General features: G+C 37.9%; 1 protein-coding gene across 1 annotated transcript; it reads left to right on the top strand.

Moving 5' to 3' along the window:
* Positions 1 to 1,276: 1,276 nt before the first annotated feature.
* On the top strand, positions 1,277 to 16,778 carry LOC143740070 (galectin-8-like). The gene is made up of 9 exons (XM_077232148.1): positions 1,277 to 1,467; positions 1,663 to 1,751; positions 2,317 to 2,527; positions 2,702 to 2,821; positions 3,315 to 3,341; positions 3,476 to 3,564; positions 3,638 to 3,803; positions 13,084 to 13,229; positions 16,462 to 16,778. Exons 1-9 carry the CDS (start codon positions 1,429 to 1,431, stop codon positions 16,547 to 16,549), a joined length of 975 nt encoding a protein of 324 aa, XP_077088263.1. The 5' UTR covers positions 1,277 to 1,428; the 3' UTR covers positions 16,550 to 16,778.
* The last annotated feature ends 856 nt before the right edge of the window (positions 16,779 to 17,634 follow it).

Below are 17,634 nucleotides of genomic sequence, written 5' to 3'. Positions count from 1 at the left end.
TGGAGACTGTCACCAATAATAATTTATAAACAAAATAATTAAAACCCCAACCAGAAATTTGTCATTTAAAACATGTTTAATGCATATTTTACCCTTGTTTGAAAAAAATACCACCCACTAAGGACAGTATGATATCATGACTTTCAGCATCATGAAATAGCTTTTAAAATAAAATATTTTCTAGTTTTACACTCTAACATTTTGTGACTCTTAAAAAGAATTAAAATAAAATAAAATTTGTTTTTGGAGTAAAATTTTGGTAAAGCTGTTAAAAATAAATGGCTTCGGACTTCAAATGTATCTCCAATTAAAGAATCACCCTGCTGCTGGGCGCTGGTGTTGCAATGGAACGTTCTATTGAGTTTCGCCTCTTGTTCTTCTATACTCTTTGATATTATGGTCTGTTGTTTCGCGAAACCATCGTAACTTAAGTAGCACTTGAAAATATTCGTAGAACTATGAGAGCACTGGAGTAATCGTTAATTCCCAAATGCATCGTAAGAAGACAGATGCTGCGTCCCAATTCGCCTACTTATACTACGCCCTAAAAGTATGTACTCTTTTTGTGAAGAAAAAGTATATACTTTTGAGTGTGTAGCAAAATAGTAGGCAAGCTTTGGGACATACTACGTCGTCATCTTTAACGGACAGCTCTATCGCGTGCATCCTGTCACCGTAAACTGCCCTGTCAATCAACTCGTCACAGTTAAAATCTCCATTCAATCTAATATAATTTCTTACCGTTTCGGAGAGAAATGTTGTTGCACGTTCACCTGCCAGTCACAGGTCTTTCATGCGGAGACTCTCACTCTCCTCATGTGTTTGCAATTTGAATGTAATGATGCATTTAAAAGTTAATGGCTAAACGTATCTTTACAAAAGTTCACAATGCTGCTGCAAATGCAATAAAATGTAGACAACATTGAATAAATACATTTTCGTCAGATACTGACAATTAATCGCTCAAACCCCTTTACCAAACGTCTACATAACCGCCGGACTCGCGCGTCCTCCATGTCTGTAGTTTATTTTAACACTTTTCACTCGTGTTTGTAGTTCTAACCGAATCCTCGTCCAACGCGCGATGGTTTGTGGGCAATATCAGCCGTTAGAGTGTGCATCGATCTGCACTTCGGATTCTGACCGCCGGATATAGTAGACCATCCGGGTCTCTTTGGAACACTCATTTCAACATACTACCATTTGGGACGTACTAATTCTATTTTCGAATACTATTTAGGACGGATAGTATGCGAATTGGGACGCAGCAATGGTGTTGTTTTAGCAGGCAGCTCCGTAGATTTTGAGACGCAGCCTGTCACCCCGTTGTCAATGGAGAAAACGGGGATTTAGAAAGGCCGCGTTGTTTTGAAAACTTATATATATATATAATAATAACGTATATTATTGTTAAATAGAGGAATTTTAATGTCAGTCGCAAATGCAAAAAAGACGATCCTCAATCCAGTAAGTCATCGATTTATTTATTTGAGACGCCTTTACAGCTAAGCGAAGGCTAAATTACGACAACAGTAGCTACTGTATTTAGCTTACGAAATTAACATTCTGTTTCTATCATAATAGTAACCTAGACTATAATAAAATGCAAAAGTATTGTGTTTATAACGTTATGAACGTGGTTTTTATTTTGATTTTCACCAGACTGTCCCCTTCACTGAGATTATACCGGGTGGGCTTCACCCAGGAGAGATGATTGTTATACAGGGATGTGTTCATAATGATACTGACAGGTAAATTACATGAGAATCTTAAAGCATGCCATAGTCTGCATTAATTTTATTTATATTTATTTAGGATTGAGGTTCTATGCCCTTCTGTGTCCCAGTTTCATTTAATGTTTATTGTAGTGAACACTATTCGCCTATGCAACATAAGCAATGTCAAATCATTCATTAATTCAAGTGTTTTTTAAATTTTATATATTCAGGACTATGGCATGTTCACATAAACTGTTAATTGTCTCACAATGATATGCTATGGGTGGATTTTGCCCCAAAAAACTCCCGTTATCATACAAATTATTTATAAAAATTCACTATACAATTCACCTAAATTTTCACATTTAAAAGTTGTGGTACAGCCAAGTGAGATTCACTACTGGTGGTATTTTAGCAATAACTCATGAATACAGTATACTCAATTAAAAACCCTATATTTTCACCTAAATGTTATTTTCTCATTTCAGTTGCTGTAGTAGGTTCCAAGTGATCATATTGACTTAGGCTTACTACAAATGAGGAATACTAAAAAGGGAGGTACAAATATTTCCGTGTAGTACAATATGTGCTTCCATAGGTTTCAGTTTGATTTGACATGTGGCTGCAGCACAAAGCCACAGGCGGATGTTGCCTTTCACTTCAATCCCCGCTTCAGCAGCTCTCCGCAGATCGTGTGCAACTCTTTACAACACGAAAACTGGGGAAAAGAAGAAAATATGGACCTCATGCCTTTTAAACAAGGAGCTACCTTTGAGACCATTATCTTGGTACTTTGTGATGTTTTCAAAGTGAGTGTGAAACATTATATTACAGGTAAACAAAGATAGTCTTCACCCTATCTGGTTTAAAGCATTTATACCCAGATATTAATTATTATTCATAGTAGTAGTTGTAATAGAGCTAGTTCCAGAGAGAAAATGTAGATTTGTTAAGTGACAGGAATTTAACTATTTTACTTGTAGGTTGCAGTAAATGGCGTTCACATTTTGGAATATGAACACAGAATTCCTCTTGAGATGGTCGACACATTTTCAGTCTCTGGAAAAGTAGAACTGCATGCCATTGGCTTTATCCCTGACTCAGTAAGTGACAAACACTACTATCCAAAAATGTGGACACACCTACTTTATTATTCATTTTATCATTATTATATTCCAAATGTTAGTATAATATTTAAGTCATTAACACTCAAGTATGGGAATTATAGAGACAAAAAAAAAAAATATATATATATATATATATATATATATATATATATATATATATATATATATATATATTTTTTTTTTTTTTTTAAATAAATATTTTTTTCTATTATGTTTATATATATATATATATATAACATAGTAGCCACCCTGTGCTTAGATTACAGTGCACCGACTGGCCAACTTTGAGGTTTTTAAAAAGTATTATACAGTTAGTTCAGCTCCATGTATGCATAATTAATATCATTTGGGCATAATTTATATCACAATTTATATTTGTATACAAAACATAAGGATACAAGCTGTTGTTGAAAAGGGTAAATATTCAACTTTTCAACTTTGCAATGACATATGTTCTGTTTTTGCACAGGCAATATTTTCAAAATCAGATGACCAAGTAAGTTTAGCACCCCTTCACCTGACATCAACAATTGAATTTTCATAATTACATTTTTTCCTATTAATGAAAAAAATGCACTTCATATTAACATGATAAAAACATGACTCACCACATGAACTGTAATTTTGCAGAGCATACCCTACAAGGGCAGTTTACTTAGAGGAGTCATTCCAGGGCAGCATATAACAATCAAAGGGCATATCAGCTTATTCCCTCACAGGTAGATACTAAACTTATCTTTTGTACAGTTTTTGCCTTTGACACCTAATTATCTTGTTTTGTCTTTTCTCAAGTTTCACTGTTAACCTAAGGTGCAGCCAATCAAACAACATCGCCCTGCACCTTAACGCACACATCAAATCTGACATGCTTATCAGGAACTCTTTTCTCAGCCAGTCATGGGGGCCAGAGGAGCGTGAACTGCCATACTTTCCCTTTTCAGCTGGAAACTACTTTGAGGTACCTCTGACCTTTGCTTGGAAGCATGGCATTAATTTTCACTGTGATACTCAGCTCTATATTTCTTCGCGCCCTGACGAAACTTACCAATTCACAAAATTAATGGAATGCATAGCTGATATAAAAAACTGGATGACTAGTAATTTCCTACTACTTAATTCTGAAAAAACAGAGATTCTAATTATTGGACCAAAAACCTCCGCTTTTTACTTTTTTTTTTTTGTAATTTAGTGTTTTTATTTATTTTGAAAAAGTTTGACAATATTTTGTAAAATAAGAAAGAAAAACTTATATAAGTACTAATTTCCCTCTAACCCCCACCCCTTCCCGCACCCACCCCATTGCACTTCGGGACATTGAGCAGTATCCGATTAACAAGGGATAAAATAAAATTAATTTAGAGAAAGACAAATAAAATAAGGTTAATGCCAACATCCATAAGTAGCTGCAGATTAAGTAGACAAGAATTTCTTGACTATAGATATCCAGTTCTTCCACATCGAAAAAGTCCTAGGGTTAGTGTGATTGGTCCGTGCAGATGACAGCTCCAGGTATAATATCTCCAATAAGGAGTGAAGCCAATGTTTAATAGAAAGGTCATGTGGAGGTTTCCAACGTTGAACCAGTAACTTCTTTGCAGCAGTCATGGCAGCTAACCAGAATTTCCGTACCTTCTCACATAGAGGAAATTGAGAATTGTCATTCAATAATAAAATAAAATAAAAAAATCCTCGAAGCCTTGTACAAAACATCAAGCACCCCATCCCAGAATTTTTGCACATCTGGACAGCCCCACAGCATATGTACCAAAGTGTCCACACATCCCGGTCCACAGAAATTACAATACGGTTGGGGTGATAGACCCATTACATGTCGTATGCGTGTGGTAAGATATGCCCTGTGAATAACTTTAAAATGAATGAATTGGTGGTTCGGGTTCGTGGATGCATGGAATGTATTATCCCACACTGTATTCCATTCAATTGTCCTGTAAGAAACGTTCAGATCTAATATCCAAGCCCTAGCTTTAGAAAAATTGTCTGTATTAAGATTTTGAAAGCAGAGATAAAAATACGAAACAATTCCTGTGCTTGGTGCGTTTGAGATCCAATTCACCACCGGGTGAGTATACAGATTTATACCCCAAGGTAACTTATGGGTCTTTAACACGGCACGTAATTTGAAATATAAAAATAAAGTGTTATGAGAAATATTAAATCTTTCTATTAAGTCACGAAAATCCAGAATTGAATCTTCCCCTTTTATGTCGTTTAACGTTAGGATACCTTTTGTAGACCAGGAGGGCTGTACGAAAGGTTGACCGCCAGAAAGTAAGTTCAGATTGTGCCAAATCGGAGTATGAGTGTGCCATAAAGTTTTAGATGTAAAACAGGCTTCAATCTTTTTGAAGGGTATAGGAAATTAAAGGACCATAATATAATGAGCATTTCCTGTGAGAAAGGCCTGAAAATAAAAAATCTTGCAAACGAATTGGTAAAATGCGCTCTTTTTCTAATTGTTTCCATGAAGACTGTGCGCTCGAATCAAACCATTTCAAAACTGAGAGCAGGATAAAAGACCAGTGGTACCATTTAAAATTTGGGCAGCCCATTCCACCTTTTATTTTACTTTTTTGAAGTGTAGACCACTTAATGCGGGGACGCTTTCCATTCCAAATAAATTTTATTAGTAAAGAGTCCAACTTTTTCCAGTAATTCACTGGTGGGGGGAGAGGAAGCATAGAGCTAATAAAATTAATGCGGGGCACAATATTCATTTTTATTGTTGACATTCGGGCAGATGGCGATGAAGGCAGACAAATCCATCTTTGAATATCCGACTCAACTTCCCCATAGATAGACATATAGTTAACTTTGGAAATGAGGGGTAAAGTGGGTCTCAACTGAATCCCTAAGTATTTGACTTGTGTTGAAATCTGAATATTATTTGGCATAGAAAAATTAAAACCATCTGAATTGAGAGGCATTAAAATAGTTTTAGAATGATTAATTTTAAACCCCGATAATGTGCCAAATTCGTCTATAATTTGAAGGGCGTTAGGAAGTGAGCGTTGTAGATCAGATAAAAATAGCAGAGTATCGTCGGCATACAAAGAGATAAAATGGGTTGATGAGCCTAACTGAATCGGGGTAATAAGTTTACATTGTCTAATATACTGTGCCATGGGTTCTAACGATAAGTTGAACATAAGGGGAGAAAGCGGACACCCTTGCCTTGTACCTCTGCAGATATTAAAAGTATCTGAAATGAGTCCACCAGTAGAAACCCTGGCCATGGGATTAGTGTATAGAGTTTGAATCATTCTAATAAAATGGTCACCGAAATTGAACTTCTTCAATGTATACCATAGATAGCTCCATTCCAGCCGATCGAAGGCTTTTTCAGCGTCAATAAACAGGAGGCCACTGGGTGTTTCTAATTTCTCGGATTCGGCAATGATATGTAGCACTCGACGAACATTGTCAGAAGCCAAACGACCCGTAATAAATCCTGATTGATCTGAGTCAATTACTTTATGTATCACTGACTGTAGACGCCTGGCAATAACTTTAGCATACATTTTAATGTCATCGTTAATCAAGGAGATGGGCCTATAATCAGAACAGTCTGAATGATCTTTGCCGGGTTTAGGCATAACCGTGATTAGAGCTGTATTGAGGTCTTTGTGAAAACGGCCTTTGAATATGGACTCATTTATAGTACGTAACCATATATGGCCAAGTAGATCCCACAGCACCAGATATAAATCAACTGGTAAGCCATCGATTCCTGGGGACTTTCCTTTGTTTGAATTTAATAATGCGCAGTGTAATTCTTCTATGGTGATTTCAGATTCAAGGCTGTCAGCTTCCTCCTTTGAAAGTATGTTTAAGTTTAACTGATCAAAAAATTGTTTAAACTGATCAGTACTGGGTTGCATTTCTGAAGAATATAATTTTTCGAAAAATGACATGAACGTTTTGTTAATGTCTGTAGGATGTGAGGTGAGACCATTTTTTGAACTCTGGATTGCTGGAATGTTAAAACGCCGCTCATGTTTTTTAAGAGTAAGTGCAAGGAGTCTGCTCGGTCTGCTTCCATCTATGTAATATTTATGTTTTGTAATGTGCATTAAATACTCAGCTCTTCTTCGCAACAGATCATTAAGTGCGACCCTCTCTACACTTAATTTTTGTTGTGTATCATTGGAAAATTGATTGCTTAATTCCTTTTCCAATTCCCCACATCTTCTCTCTAACATTGATATTTGTTCAAGATAATTTTTTTTAAGCTTAGCCGAAAAGGAGATAGCATTGTTCCTTAAAAACCCTTTGATGGAGGCCCATAGCATTTCCTGATTAGAAACAGAGTCCTGGTTTATATTGATAAATTCAATCAATCCTGCTCTTAGTTGAGAAAGAAAGTCTTCATTTTGCAGTAAAACCGTATTAAATCTCCATCGGGATGGTTTACAAGATGTATTAATCTGAAGATGTGCTAGTACAGCATTATGATCTGAAATACTTTGTGGTAGAAATTCAATATTGATTAGCCCTGAAAGTAACGAAGATGAAAGTAAAATATAATCAATTCTTGAAAATGATTTATGACTTGGGGAGAAATAGGTGTATTCCTTGGCTGTTGGATTATGTAGTCGCCAGGCATCACATACATCTATATCTTTAATGAGCAATCTCAGCGCTGTAGAAGACTGAGTTTGTGCTACTGAAACTGAAGGATTAGAACGATCCAAAACTGTGTCGAGCACGGCATTCATATCAGATCCAATGATGATTGAATAGCCTTGGAGAGATAGTATGGTTTTGGAGACATTTGGAAAGAAGGAGGCGTCATAAGAGTTCGGAGCATAAATATTCACAAATGCCACCCTCTTTCCTTCTATTAACGTACAGCAATATGCAATTCTACCATTCTCATCGGAACCTGTGTGTTCAATAATAAAATTAGAATTACGTTTAAATAAAATTGTCACTCCCTTCTTCTTAGATTTACAGCTAGATGATACTATGGGGATATAACGCCTATTTTGCAGTCTTTTAGCATCCATGGCGGTCAGGTGGGTTTCCTGAAGAAACGCTACATCAACCTTTTTCCTGTGTAAAAGATCTAACACCCGTGTACGTTTAATAGGAGAGTTTAACCCCCTGACGTTAAAAGACAGCATGCTTATTTTAACCATAGTCTGTAGTAACCGCACACACACAGATTAGCATGTAATTGTTAGAGCAAGTTATTGAGTGTACCATTAAAGTTCCCATTGCAATATGCAAAAACACAAACAAAAAAGGTCCCGAGTGCTTTAAGCGCCTAAGCGTCCCCTCCCTCTCCCACCTTCCCCTTTTAGCAAACGTCTGTGGCGGTCGCGAGGCAATGTCTGAACACTATTAACCTTCTTAGCCCCCTATGGATTTAACAGTTGAGGAGATTTAAATTAAAGAAATGTATTTCAAAATCAGGAGAACTGTCAAACATGCACTATTCCATTAACTAGATTTAAGGCAACTAGATTTAACTTAGATTTAAGTCTAAGAACTGTAACCTAGTCGTCTTCTCTGAGTAGACAAACAAAATTAACTGTCTACAGCCTATACCATTTGAAAATTGAATTTTGAAAACTGAAAATTGTTTGACAAAATGCATTTATATGAAAATAAAAATAATTTACCATTTCACTTTGGTGAACTAAAGTCCATAAATACGCTGACAGAGAATTAGTCCAAGTATTGTATAGGTTGTTCAGCAAAACTCAAACGATGTCACCGGCTGATTCCTCCATTTCCTCCGGTGGCGGGAAGTTTAAGGATCTACGAGCAGTGGATACTGATGCGTTAACATCAAGACCCTCGAGATATTTTTCAGCGCTCTCCGGAGATTCAAAAGAGTATTTCTGACCCTTGTGTGAGACTCTCAGAGATGCTGGGTAGATTAGGAAAGTTTCTGCGCCTTTCTGGTGTAGCTTGAATCTTACGGTCGAAAAAGCCTTCCTCTTTTGTGCTGTTTCGTGACTGTAGTCCGCGTAGAATTCCAGGCGCGCTCCTCCGGGCAGAGTGAGTTTTGCTTTCCGGGCTCCTTGAAGAATGGCTTGCCTGTCAGGATAGCGGAGGAGACGGAATATCAACGCTCGTGGTTTTGGTGAGTTGGAACTCGAATACACTCGGTGAGCTCTATCGATCTCGATCCGACTAGAGCGCGCCGACAGGTCGCGGATCCATTTAGGTAGCATTTTCTGTAGAAAGCCGACCGGATCATCCCCTTCCATTCCAGTTGGTAGATTAACCAGGCGGACATTGTTGCGACGTGACCGATCTTCTAGGTCATTGCACTTCCGTTGCATCTGTTCAAGCTGAGATAGGCAGAGGTTCGTATCTTTTTTAGTGTTGCGTAAACGGCCTTGAAGATTATCCACTTTGGTTGTGATCGACGCCACATTTTTACTCAAGGAATCAATTTCTTCTTTCATCGAACGAAGAGCAGCGCAGTTTTCATTGATAAAGTCCTTGAATGGATTAAGGGCCGATTGTATTGCCTCTGTCAACATGCGGGAAACCATTTCGCGCATGGCCTCCTGTTGTGCTTCGATTGCATGGCTAACAATTGAGGCTACGTCGTCCTCTAACGTTTTGAGTCGTTTGCAGCCCGTTGCCGATTTCTGCGGTGAACTCGATTTCTTACTAGTTGCCATACTGGAAATAAAACTTATACCGTTGTGACAAAATAAGAGATTCTTCCTCAGCGTGAAAAAAAACCTTCAATTAGGAGGTTTTATTCAGGAGCCTAGTGCTGTGCAGCCATCTTGCAGCGCGCGCCACCGGAAGCCCCGCTTTTTACTTTTTGTAAAAGTGTTACTGTCTAACACTTGATGGCAGCTCTGTCAAGTCTTAGTCGTCGGTTAGGAACCTGGGTGTGATCTTTGATACCAATCTTTCATTTGAAATCCACGTTTCTAGCATCTGTAAAACTGCATTCTTCCATCTTAAAGGGGTCCTATAATGCCCTTTTCACAAGATGTAAAATAAGTCTGTTTAAAATTTAAACTCTGTTTAAATCTATACTAAAAACACATCTCTTTAACCTAGCATAAACATTATCAATTTATATAATTCAATTGTTAGGCTGCATAAACTAGGTCAGCCGGAACCGGGAACACTTTCCATAACACCTGATGTACTCGTTACATCATAAGAAGACTGGCGTCTACCCTTATGTTAGTCTCTCTGTTTTTCCCGAGTTTTACCATAGTCCGCCAGATCCAGGCCGTATCTAGATCTGATGAAGGACCTGCGCCTGAACCCGACAACAATGCAATCCTGAAGTGTCAACTAGTCTCACTCCTGTGAAGGCACCCTTCTCCTTCCCTTTACCTCTGTACAGATAAAACGTTATCATAATGATTCCAGTTCGCAGAAACGACAAAAAATTCTGTATTATGCAGGCCAGACAAGTAATTTGGCAATGTCAAGTTGTAAAGAAAGACTTGCGTGCCTGCACACATATATATTTAAATGCACACCTTTATGTTAACACCTTAATGTTACCTTTAGACTAAACACGTGATATGCATGTGCAAGCCATCGCCGTTTTGACAGATTCACTTGACTTGACCTATGCCACCTATGTAGGCAAAACATGTGTATATATATATATATATATATATATATATATATATATATATGTACACATGTCTTGTATCAAATTTATCACATTTATAATATACATTATGAGCAATATCACACGAGAAGCCATACGATATAATAATAATTCATTACATATATACAGTGCTTTTCTCTGCTCTCTACATAGCACTTTACATAGAAAGGGGGAATCTCCACAACCACCACCAATGATATGGCTGTATATCTGCACAGCTGTGATTGACCGGAGGCCTGATATACAGCCATATCGCATGGCTATGAGTGTGATATTGTGTTTATACTATACAACAGTTCCACTGCACAAGTCTGTAAATAAATAAGAAACAACAACAGTGTGTCTTTAAAAAATCTCGTTGACAGTTTTATAGTTGTGCCCAAGCCTATGTTACTAATTCTAAAATGAATCCATCAAAACTTTACTAGATGCTGGTTTGCTTTATCCAGCCGAGAAACATAGTTTTTAACATCATCTGGCCATACATGTTTTGGGATGTTTTGACGTTCCAGTCAATCTGTATTTTACACAACAGAATATGATTGAGCTCGTGTTTTAAAGCTAAACGTACACCAGAATGAATAATTAACTGAAAACCGTCCGCGAGTCACTGTCATCTCTGATGTAATAAGCCTGTTTTTCTTTACATTAGCACCATTTTGGACTGATTGTTTGAATGCATTCGCTTACTGGACTGGAAACTTTCCCAGAGTTTGGCAGCTTAAAATTATCTGATCGCACCATTGTAGTGATAAACTCCCGACTCCCAAGACAATCTAACTGTGTGACGTAAATTACTTCATTGAGTTATTTGCATTAAATTATTTTAACACGTTAAGGATTTTGACATCCACGACCTAGTAAGCTCTTCATGCACTGGATGCCCTCCATGCACGGGAAAGAAAGGCACTGGGGCACTGGGGTTGAGAACCAGCACGGCCCATCCCAAGAAACCAATCATCCAACCGAGACTGAGCAGGACATGGTGGAGGATTCCATTCGAGCCCGACAGCCCCTTTTCAGCATAGCTGACAATTCTGGATCTGGCTCGGGCAACGTTACACTCCCAGAGGTAACGCAGCCGAGTCATCATCTCCAGAGGCCAGCTCACCCTCCGATGCTGCAATCGGCATCCTCTGGAGGGACCCCGAATGAAATGGCTAGGTCATTACAGAGGGACCAGCACGCTCAACGGGGGACTCCACCGGCTGCGGTGTGATGAAGGACTGACAGGGAATGGTTACCGGGCAGGTATTCTATCACTATCCTCCGATCACCCATCCCATACGGCACCTGGGGCTGGGGCATGGTAATGGGGACTACACCTTCGCGGACAAAGGCGTGTCTTGATCTCAACACCGAGATAGTCATATTCCCGCAATAGGAACATTAACTATCCACAAAAGCTGCTTCAGCGTGCTGTAAGCCCAAACACATGATGCAACAATTGTGACCGTCAGAGGGGGACAGGGAACGACCGCATCCAGAAACGCACCCGTGTTGCTCTTTCAGAAAATGAAAAACTCTCACCAGTGCTGGAGCACACAGGGGAACGATCGCGGCAACACTGACAGGGATGGTGCAGCCTGTACCAGTGAAGCACTCACTTTCTTCGCCCTCAACCGGCGGTCAGACAAACAAACACAGAATTGTTATGCTGTTAAAACAGCAGTTGAGTGTTCAGAAGGCTCGTGACCACCGCTGCACTCGCGCTGTAGAACCACCAGCACCGGGAGAGACTTCCTGAAGAAGTGTCGACACATTCGCTCGTTGTAATATAACAACACACGTCGATCGGCTCCGAAGCGAAAGACAACTGGTGTGTGCATCCACTTTCGTATTTATACCCGCGGGGCTGAGTGTGAGATGCAGGTTCGTTTTAACAGTACTCGACAGGCTCCCTAAGCTTGATCCCAATCATTCGACTACATCGAATGTGAGCGACTGAAAGGGAAATTCGATGTATAGTATATTTTGGACAAATAAATCAAGAGCTGTATTTTTAGTTGAGGGATTACTACACCAAGAAAAGGAAAACTTCAGAGAATCAGGAAGTAATAGAAATTAACAACATGTACTTACTATATAATTAGTATAATGCATAATTTACTGTTATTACTATAGTAAGTACATGTAAGATATGTAACAGTACCTATCTTATAAATAAAGTGTTACCCAAGATTAATTTTAGAAACTTTGGTCTGAGAATAAGAATCGGAAGAATAATAATGAGCCTGAATAGTAGGTCCAACATCTCCCTGCTGAAACATTGCCCAGCATTGCTGTCACCAGCATAAGGAATGTTTTGCATGCTGGGACCAGCATGGGATGCTGGTTGCTGGTCCCCAGCTTGGGAAGCGGAAGTGCTCAGTTTTGCTTGACCAGCTTCAGCACTTTAACAGCTTGAACCAGCATGAACCTGTTTGGACCAACATGCTGGTTTATACTGGATTTTTCAGCAATGGTTTAGCACATTGCTAGCATGTTTCTAATGTAGCATTCCATTTCTACCATGTTCTATCAGACATTTGAGTTACGTTATTTGTCTTCAGAAGCAAGAATTGTGTATTTGTGAATAACAATAAACTTTTTTCTTTTTTTATCTTGTCAGATGATCATCCTATGTCAGCTTCATCAGTTTAAGATAGCAGTTAATGGATCCCACCTGCTGGATTACAAGCACAGAGTGCAGGACTTGACCTCCATTGATCAGCTGGAGATTCTGGGTGACGTGGAACTGCAGAATGTTCAATTGTGGTGAGATGTAAAAAAAAACAGAAGGATATTTGATTATTCCTCACTTTTCTTTCCAGTGTTCCACAGCCAATACACGGTTTTAAACAGGGATGCACGATACTGGTATCAGTATTGGGCCCAATACTGCGCTTGTGTACTCCTACTCATTGAAATGCTCCGATACCACACAGCTTGTGACAAAGAAACAGACAACAGAGAACAGAATGGATATATCAGAGAAGGATGTCTATGAAGTAAATGTTTAAAAACGTGAACAAATATTTACGCCTATATAGCTTGTTTGCACGAGCTGATAAGCGAAACGCGGAGTAGATTGAGTGCTCAGCGGCGCAGACCCGAAAGCTTGTTGAGCGCTTCCCTTTTCCAAGAAATTGCTGGAAAGTTTGCAGTTCGGTCGGATATGTCAGTAGCAAATAAAGTAAAACAAGGCACATATTACTAACATTAACTGACGTTAAAGAGAGAGAAAGTGCACTTCTGTTGCATGCTCTTGATTACTGATCACATTTACTAAGCACACATTTGGATTAAAACTAAATCGTAAATGTAAGTAAATACTTGAACTGTTACGTGATTTATGTTATTATTATATTATTATTACAGGCAGGGCCATACGCAGGATTTTATAAATACAGAGGTCCCAAAATTGATGTTTCTAGGGGGTTCTGTTGCTAAATTAATCAATATTTTTGGACTAATCAGTTCAATTAATGTTTCAATTGCTCACTCATAAAGAAAGTCACCTGTCGCCCTCTACTGGCTTATGATGCAAGTTGTGCAAACACAGACAAGCGGAGTGATACAAACGGTGAAAAGTCCCAGTGCTGATACTTGTGAAATATTCAAACACATTTGAGGTACAGAAATATATATTTATACAATAATACTATTATGGAAATACATTTAATAGGTGCTTGTGCTGTTAAATTGAGCATATAGTTTCCACTGTAATAGCAAAGAACAAGATATCTGCTCTTTTTCTCATAAAACCCGTCTACTTTGGATTTGATTGGTCATCTCAAACATTTTGACATCGATGAGCAGTGTTGTTAGACCGCTGAAGCGGTTAATATTAGGCAATTATTTCACAACCTTCATTTTATACAGTTCAAAAATTACACACTTCGGACCTCAATGGTGGGTACGGCCCTGATTACAGGACAAGAAGTTTACTGTGTGCAAACATCCGAAGCTCGTGCCTAGTAAGCCGCATTTAGACAGTTCTTGAATACTGAATTAAATTCTTGAAGTCTTCTTGCACTTGAACTGAATTCACACGAAATTATGTAAAAATACCTGTACTGGCGAGTATCCTAGTAAACATAGTTGGTAATATCCTAACTGAACGTAAACAGTTGAGAAATAAAACGCATGTGTAACAGTATATTTGAACCCTGCATTCGGTCTTAAAGGGACATCACAGCTTAATAAACCTGCTACTGATGTTAATCAAACAAAGGACAAAAAAAAAATTCACTAATTGCTCTTGACTGAATGACTTTTGTAACTTTAATGAAAAATAATCTATATTTAATTTATGCAGTGATGACTATGCAGTGTTATTTTATATGTGATTACTTTATTCAAATTCTGTACCTGAAAACTACTGAACCCCTGAAATTACTGTTTATTTCAGTTGTATCCTTGTTCTATTTTATTTGTAATTTACTTATTTGTTCTTATTTTATTACTGACGGTTTACTTGTCTTTAATAATGTTTTAATTTTACATTAAATAGGCTCGTAGTTTTTCCTGTTTTTTCACTGGTATCTAAACATTTGAACCACTGACCCAACCACGCAAGTAGAAAAAAATCCTTAGCACTGAGGCCTGCTGAAGCAGCTCTAAATAATCTCTGTCTGTGCTATTAAAGGGGCTCTAAGCGATGTCAATGCCAAAACCGACAATATGGGGGTGGGGTTTGGGGGGTTAGTGCGTATGAGGAGGAGGGAGGGTCTAGCTAGCCTCCGTTTTGTTTGACAATACTTTAAACGTCAACAAGAAGTGACGTCACCCAACATCGCTTAGAGCACCTTTAAATGAAAGGTAAAATATGATATAAATGAATGGAGATAGGAACAGCCTTCACTCAATGATTAAACTTAAACTTTAAGAATGCTGGCCTGATGATTAGAATATATAAGCAGGAAAGAGGCGCACTATGCATAAATTGTTTTATTTGCAAATAAAACAATTTATGCATAGTGCGGCCCCTTTCCTGTTTATAAAATATGATATAAGGAATAGAATGAACAGTGAAAGCAACAGAAGCTCGTACAATATATTTTAACAGGTATAATTAAGCATGAAAATAACAGGAGTAAATATATGCTTTCTAAACAAAATTAAACCAATTAATAAAATTCATATTCTTTTGGTTTCTCTACCTAATATATTTACAAATTACAAAAATGAAAATACAGGTCATGGTATCGGTGAGTACCAAAAATGAAAGTATTGGTATCGGCCTAGTTATGGAAAAAGTGGTATTGGTGCATCCCTAGTTTTAAAGAACATATGGTTCGGAGGTGTCAGGTCTAAATCAGATGTACATTACATTGTACTATGTATGTAAAAGAGGTGATCTATATTTTTACAATCAGCCATCACTTAACATGAAGGGCTTTTTTCAATCACAACCCAAATTTTTTCTAATCCAAGTTTGCCCTCTTTACACAATGAAAACAAGAAAGACTCGAAGACAAAAAAAAATATCTAATTTATTTGTTTGATTGCTCTAGCAGTACTGTGAGAAGCATTCTAGGTTTACATAACTGAATTTCATTAGATTTTTCTTTTTCTTTATTAGTTTGATTAACTTCAAATCTCAAATAATAATAGCATGTTCTTTATAGGCATCTCTTGGTAGTAATCGTATTTCCCTAGATATCTGATAAGGACATGTTGGTGAAATGTTTAGAATCATTGATGGGATCATTTTCTCAGAGCTAACTTTACATTTCTTCTTAGCCTTTTTGTTTTTTTTTAATTGCTTACCCAGGTGGTTCCAAAATGATTTTATAAGGGATATTCTAAATGAAGTCACATTCATACAGGTGTAGTTCATGGCTGCGTTTCCCGATAACTTTGTCTCTTAGCACGCTACGAAGTTATACAACTGAACTAAATTTATACCATTTCTAGGCGTGTTCCCTACCATACCTTAGGAAGTTTTCCGCCATCACCACCCACTACAAATGTTTAAAGACGTTTTTTTTTTTTTTTTTTGCAGTGGTGGCTACCTGTTAACAGTGATAAGGCAAAGCTTAGAGTGGTCCAGACCAACCTTCCGAAAGTATGACTTACATGACTTAGTATGACTTCCTTCCCTCAGGTATACTTAACTAAGGACGTTTCGGGAAACACGTATTAACAATGTGGTACAGCTTAAGAACGACGTAGCGTTAAGATTTCGGGAAACGCAGCCCATATAATTAGTGAAACATACCTTTAGTAAATGTATGACAACTAAAGTATCCAAATACTTCCTAAATTTTGTTTAGTTTTTCTATTGTTTTATAATTTATAACCCAACAAACGTCTTTTGTGAAATGTCAAGTCAAGTCAAGTCATCCTCATTTATATAGCGCTTTTAACAATGTAGATTGTTTCAAAGCAGCTTTACAGAGATAAAGATATAATTTAAGGTAACAGAGATTGGTTTGGTTTTTATAGTGGCTCTTGAAAAATGTTTTTTCCAGCTAAAGTTAGTTTTGATTGATTCACTTCCATCTAAATGATTGTTTGTTATTAAATTAGGGGCCGCTAAGACGACACCGTTCTCTCTAAACAGACTTTAAACGTGAACCTGTGATAGACGCTGATGGCGTTCACATGCGCATTAAGAATTGATTCTATAGTTATGTGCGTTTGAATATATGTGCGCAGGTTTATAATTCCTTACAAACCATGCCTAAACAAACTACTTGTCTATAAATTTTGATGCAGAATTTTTATTTTATCTTATCACTTTAGGTAGGTACGCGAACCGAAAAATTCCACAACTCTTTATCTGTAGAGTGGTATAGGGATCCTCCATAGGGAGAGGCTAGTTGGCACTTCAGCACTGCATTGTCATCGGGTCCAGGCGAAAGTCCTTCGTCAGATCTGGAAACGGCCTGGATCCGGCAGGCTGCGGGAAAACCTCGGGATAAACAAAGACACTAAAATTAGCGTAGATGCCATTCTTCTTATGATGTAACGAGTACATCAGGATTTGAGGGAAGTGTTCCCAGTTCCGGCTGACCTAATCTAAGCAGCCTAATATTAAATTATAGAAGTCTATAGAGTGTTATGTGAATGCTAGGTCAAAGAGATGTGTTTTTAGTCTAGCTTTGAACTGACAGACTGTGTCTGCTTCCCGGACAATGTTAGGAAGATTGTTCCAAAGTTTTGGTGCTAAATA

This window comes from Siphateles boraxobius, unplaced genomic scaffold, assembly GCF_051911475.1.
Source record: "Siphateles boraxobius isolate OS27281-9 unplaced genomic scaffold, OSU_SipBor_1 164, whole genome shotgun sequence".
NCBI lineage: Eukaryota > Metazoa > Chordata > Actinopteri > Cypriniformes > Leuciscidae > Siphateles > Siphateles boraxobius.
The sequence above is the reverse complement of the archived record's forward strand: the minus strand, read 5'-3'. Positions and strand labels throughout refer to the sequence as shown.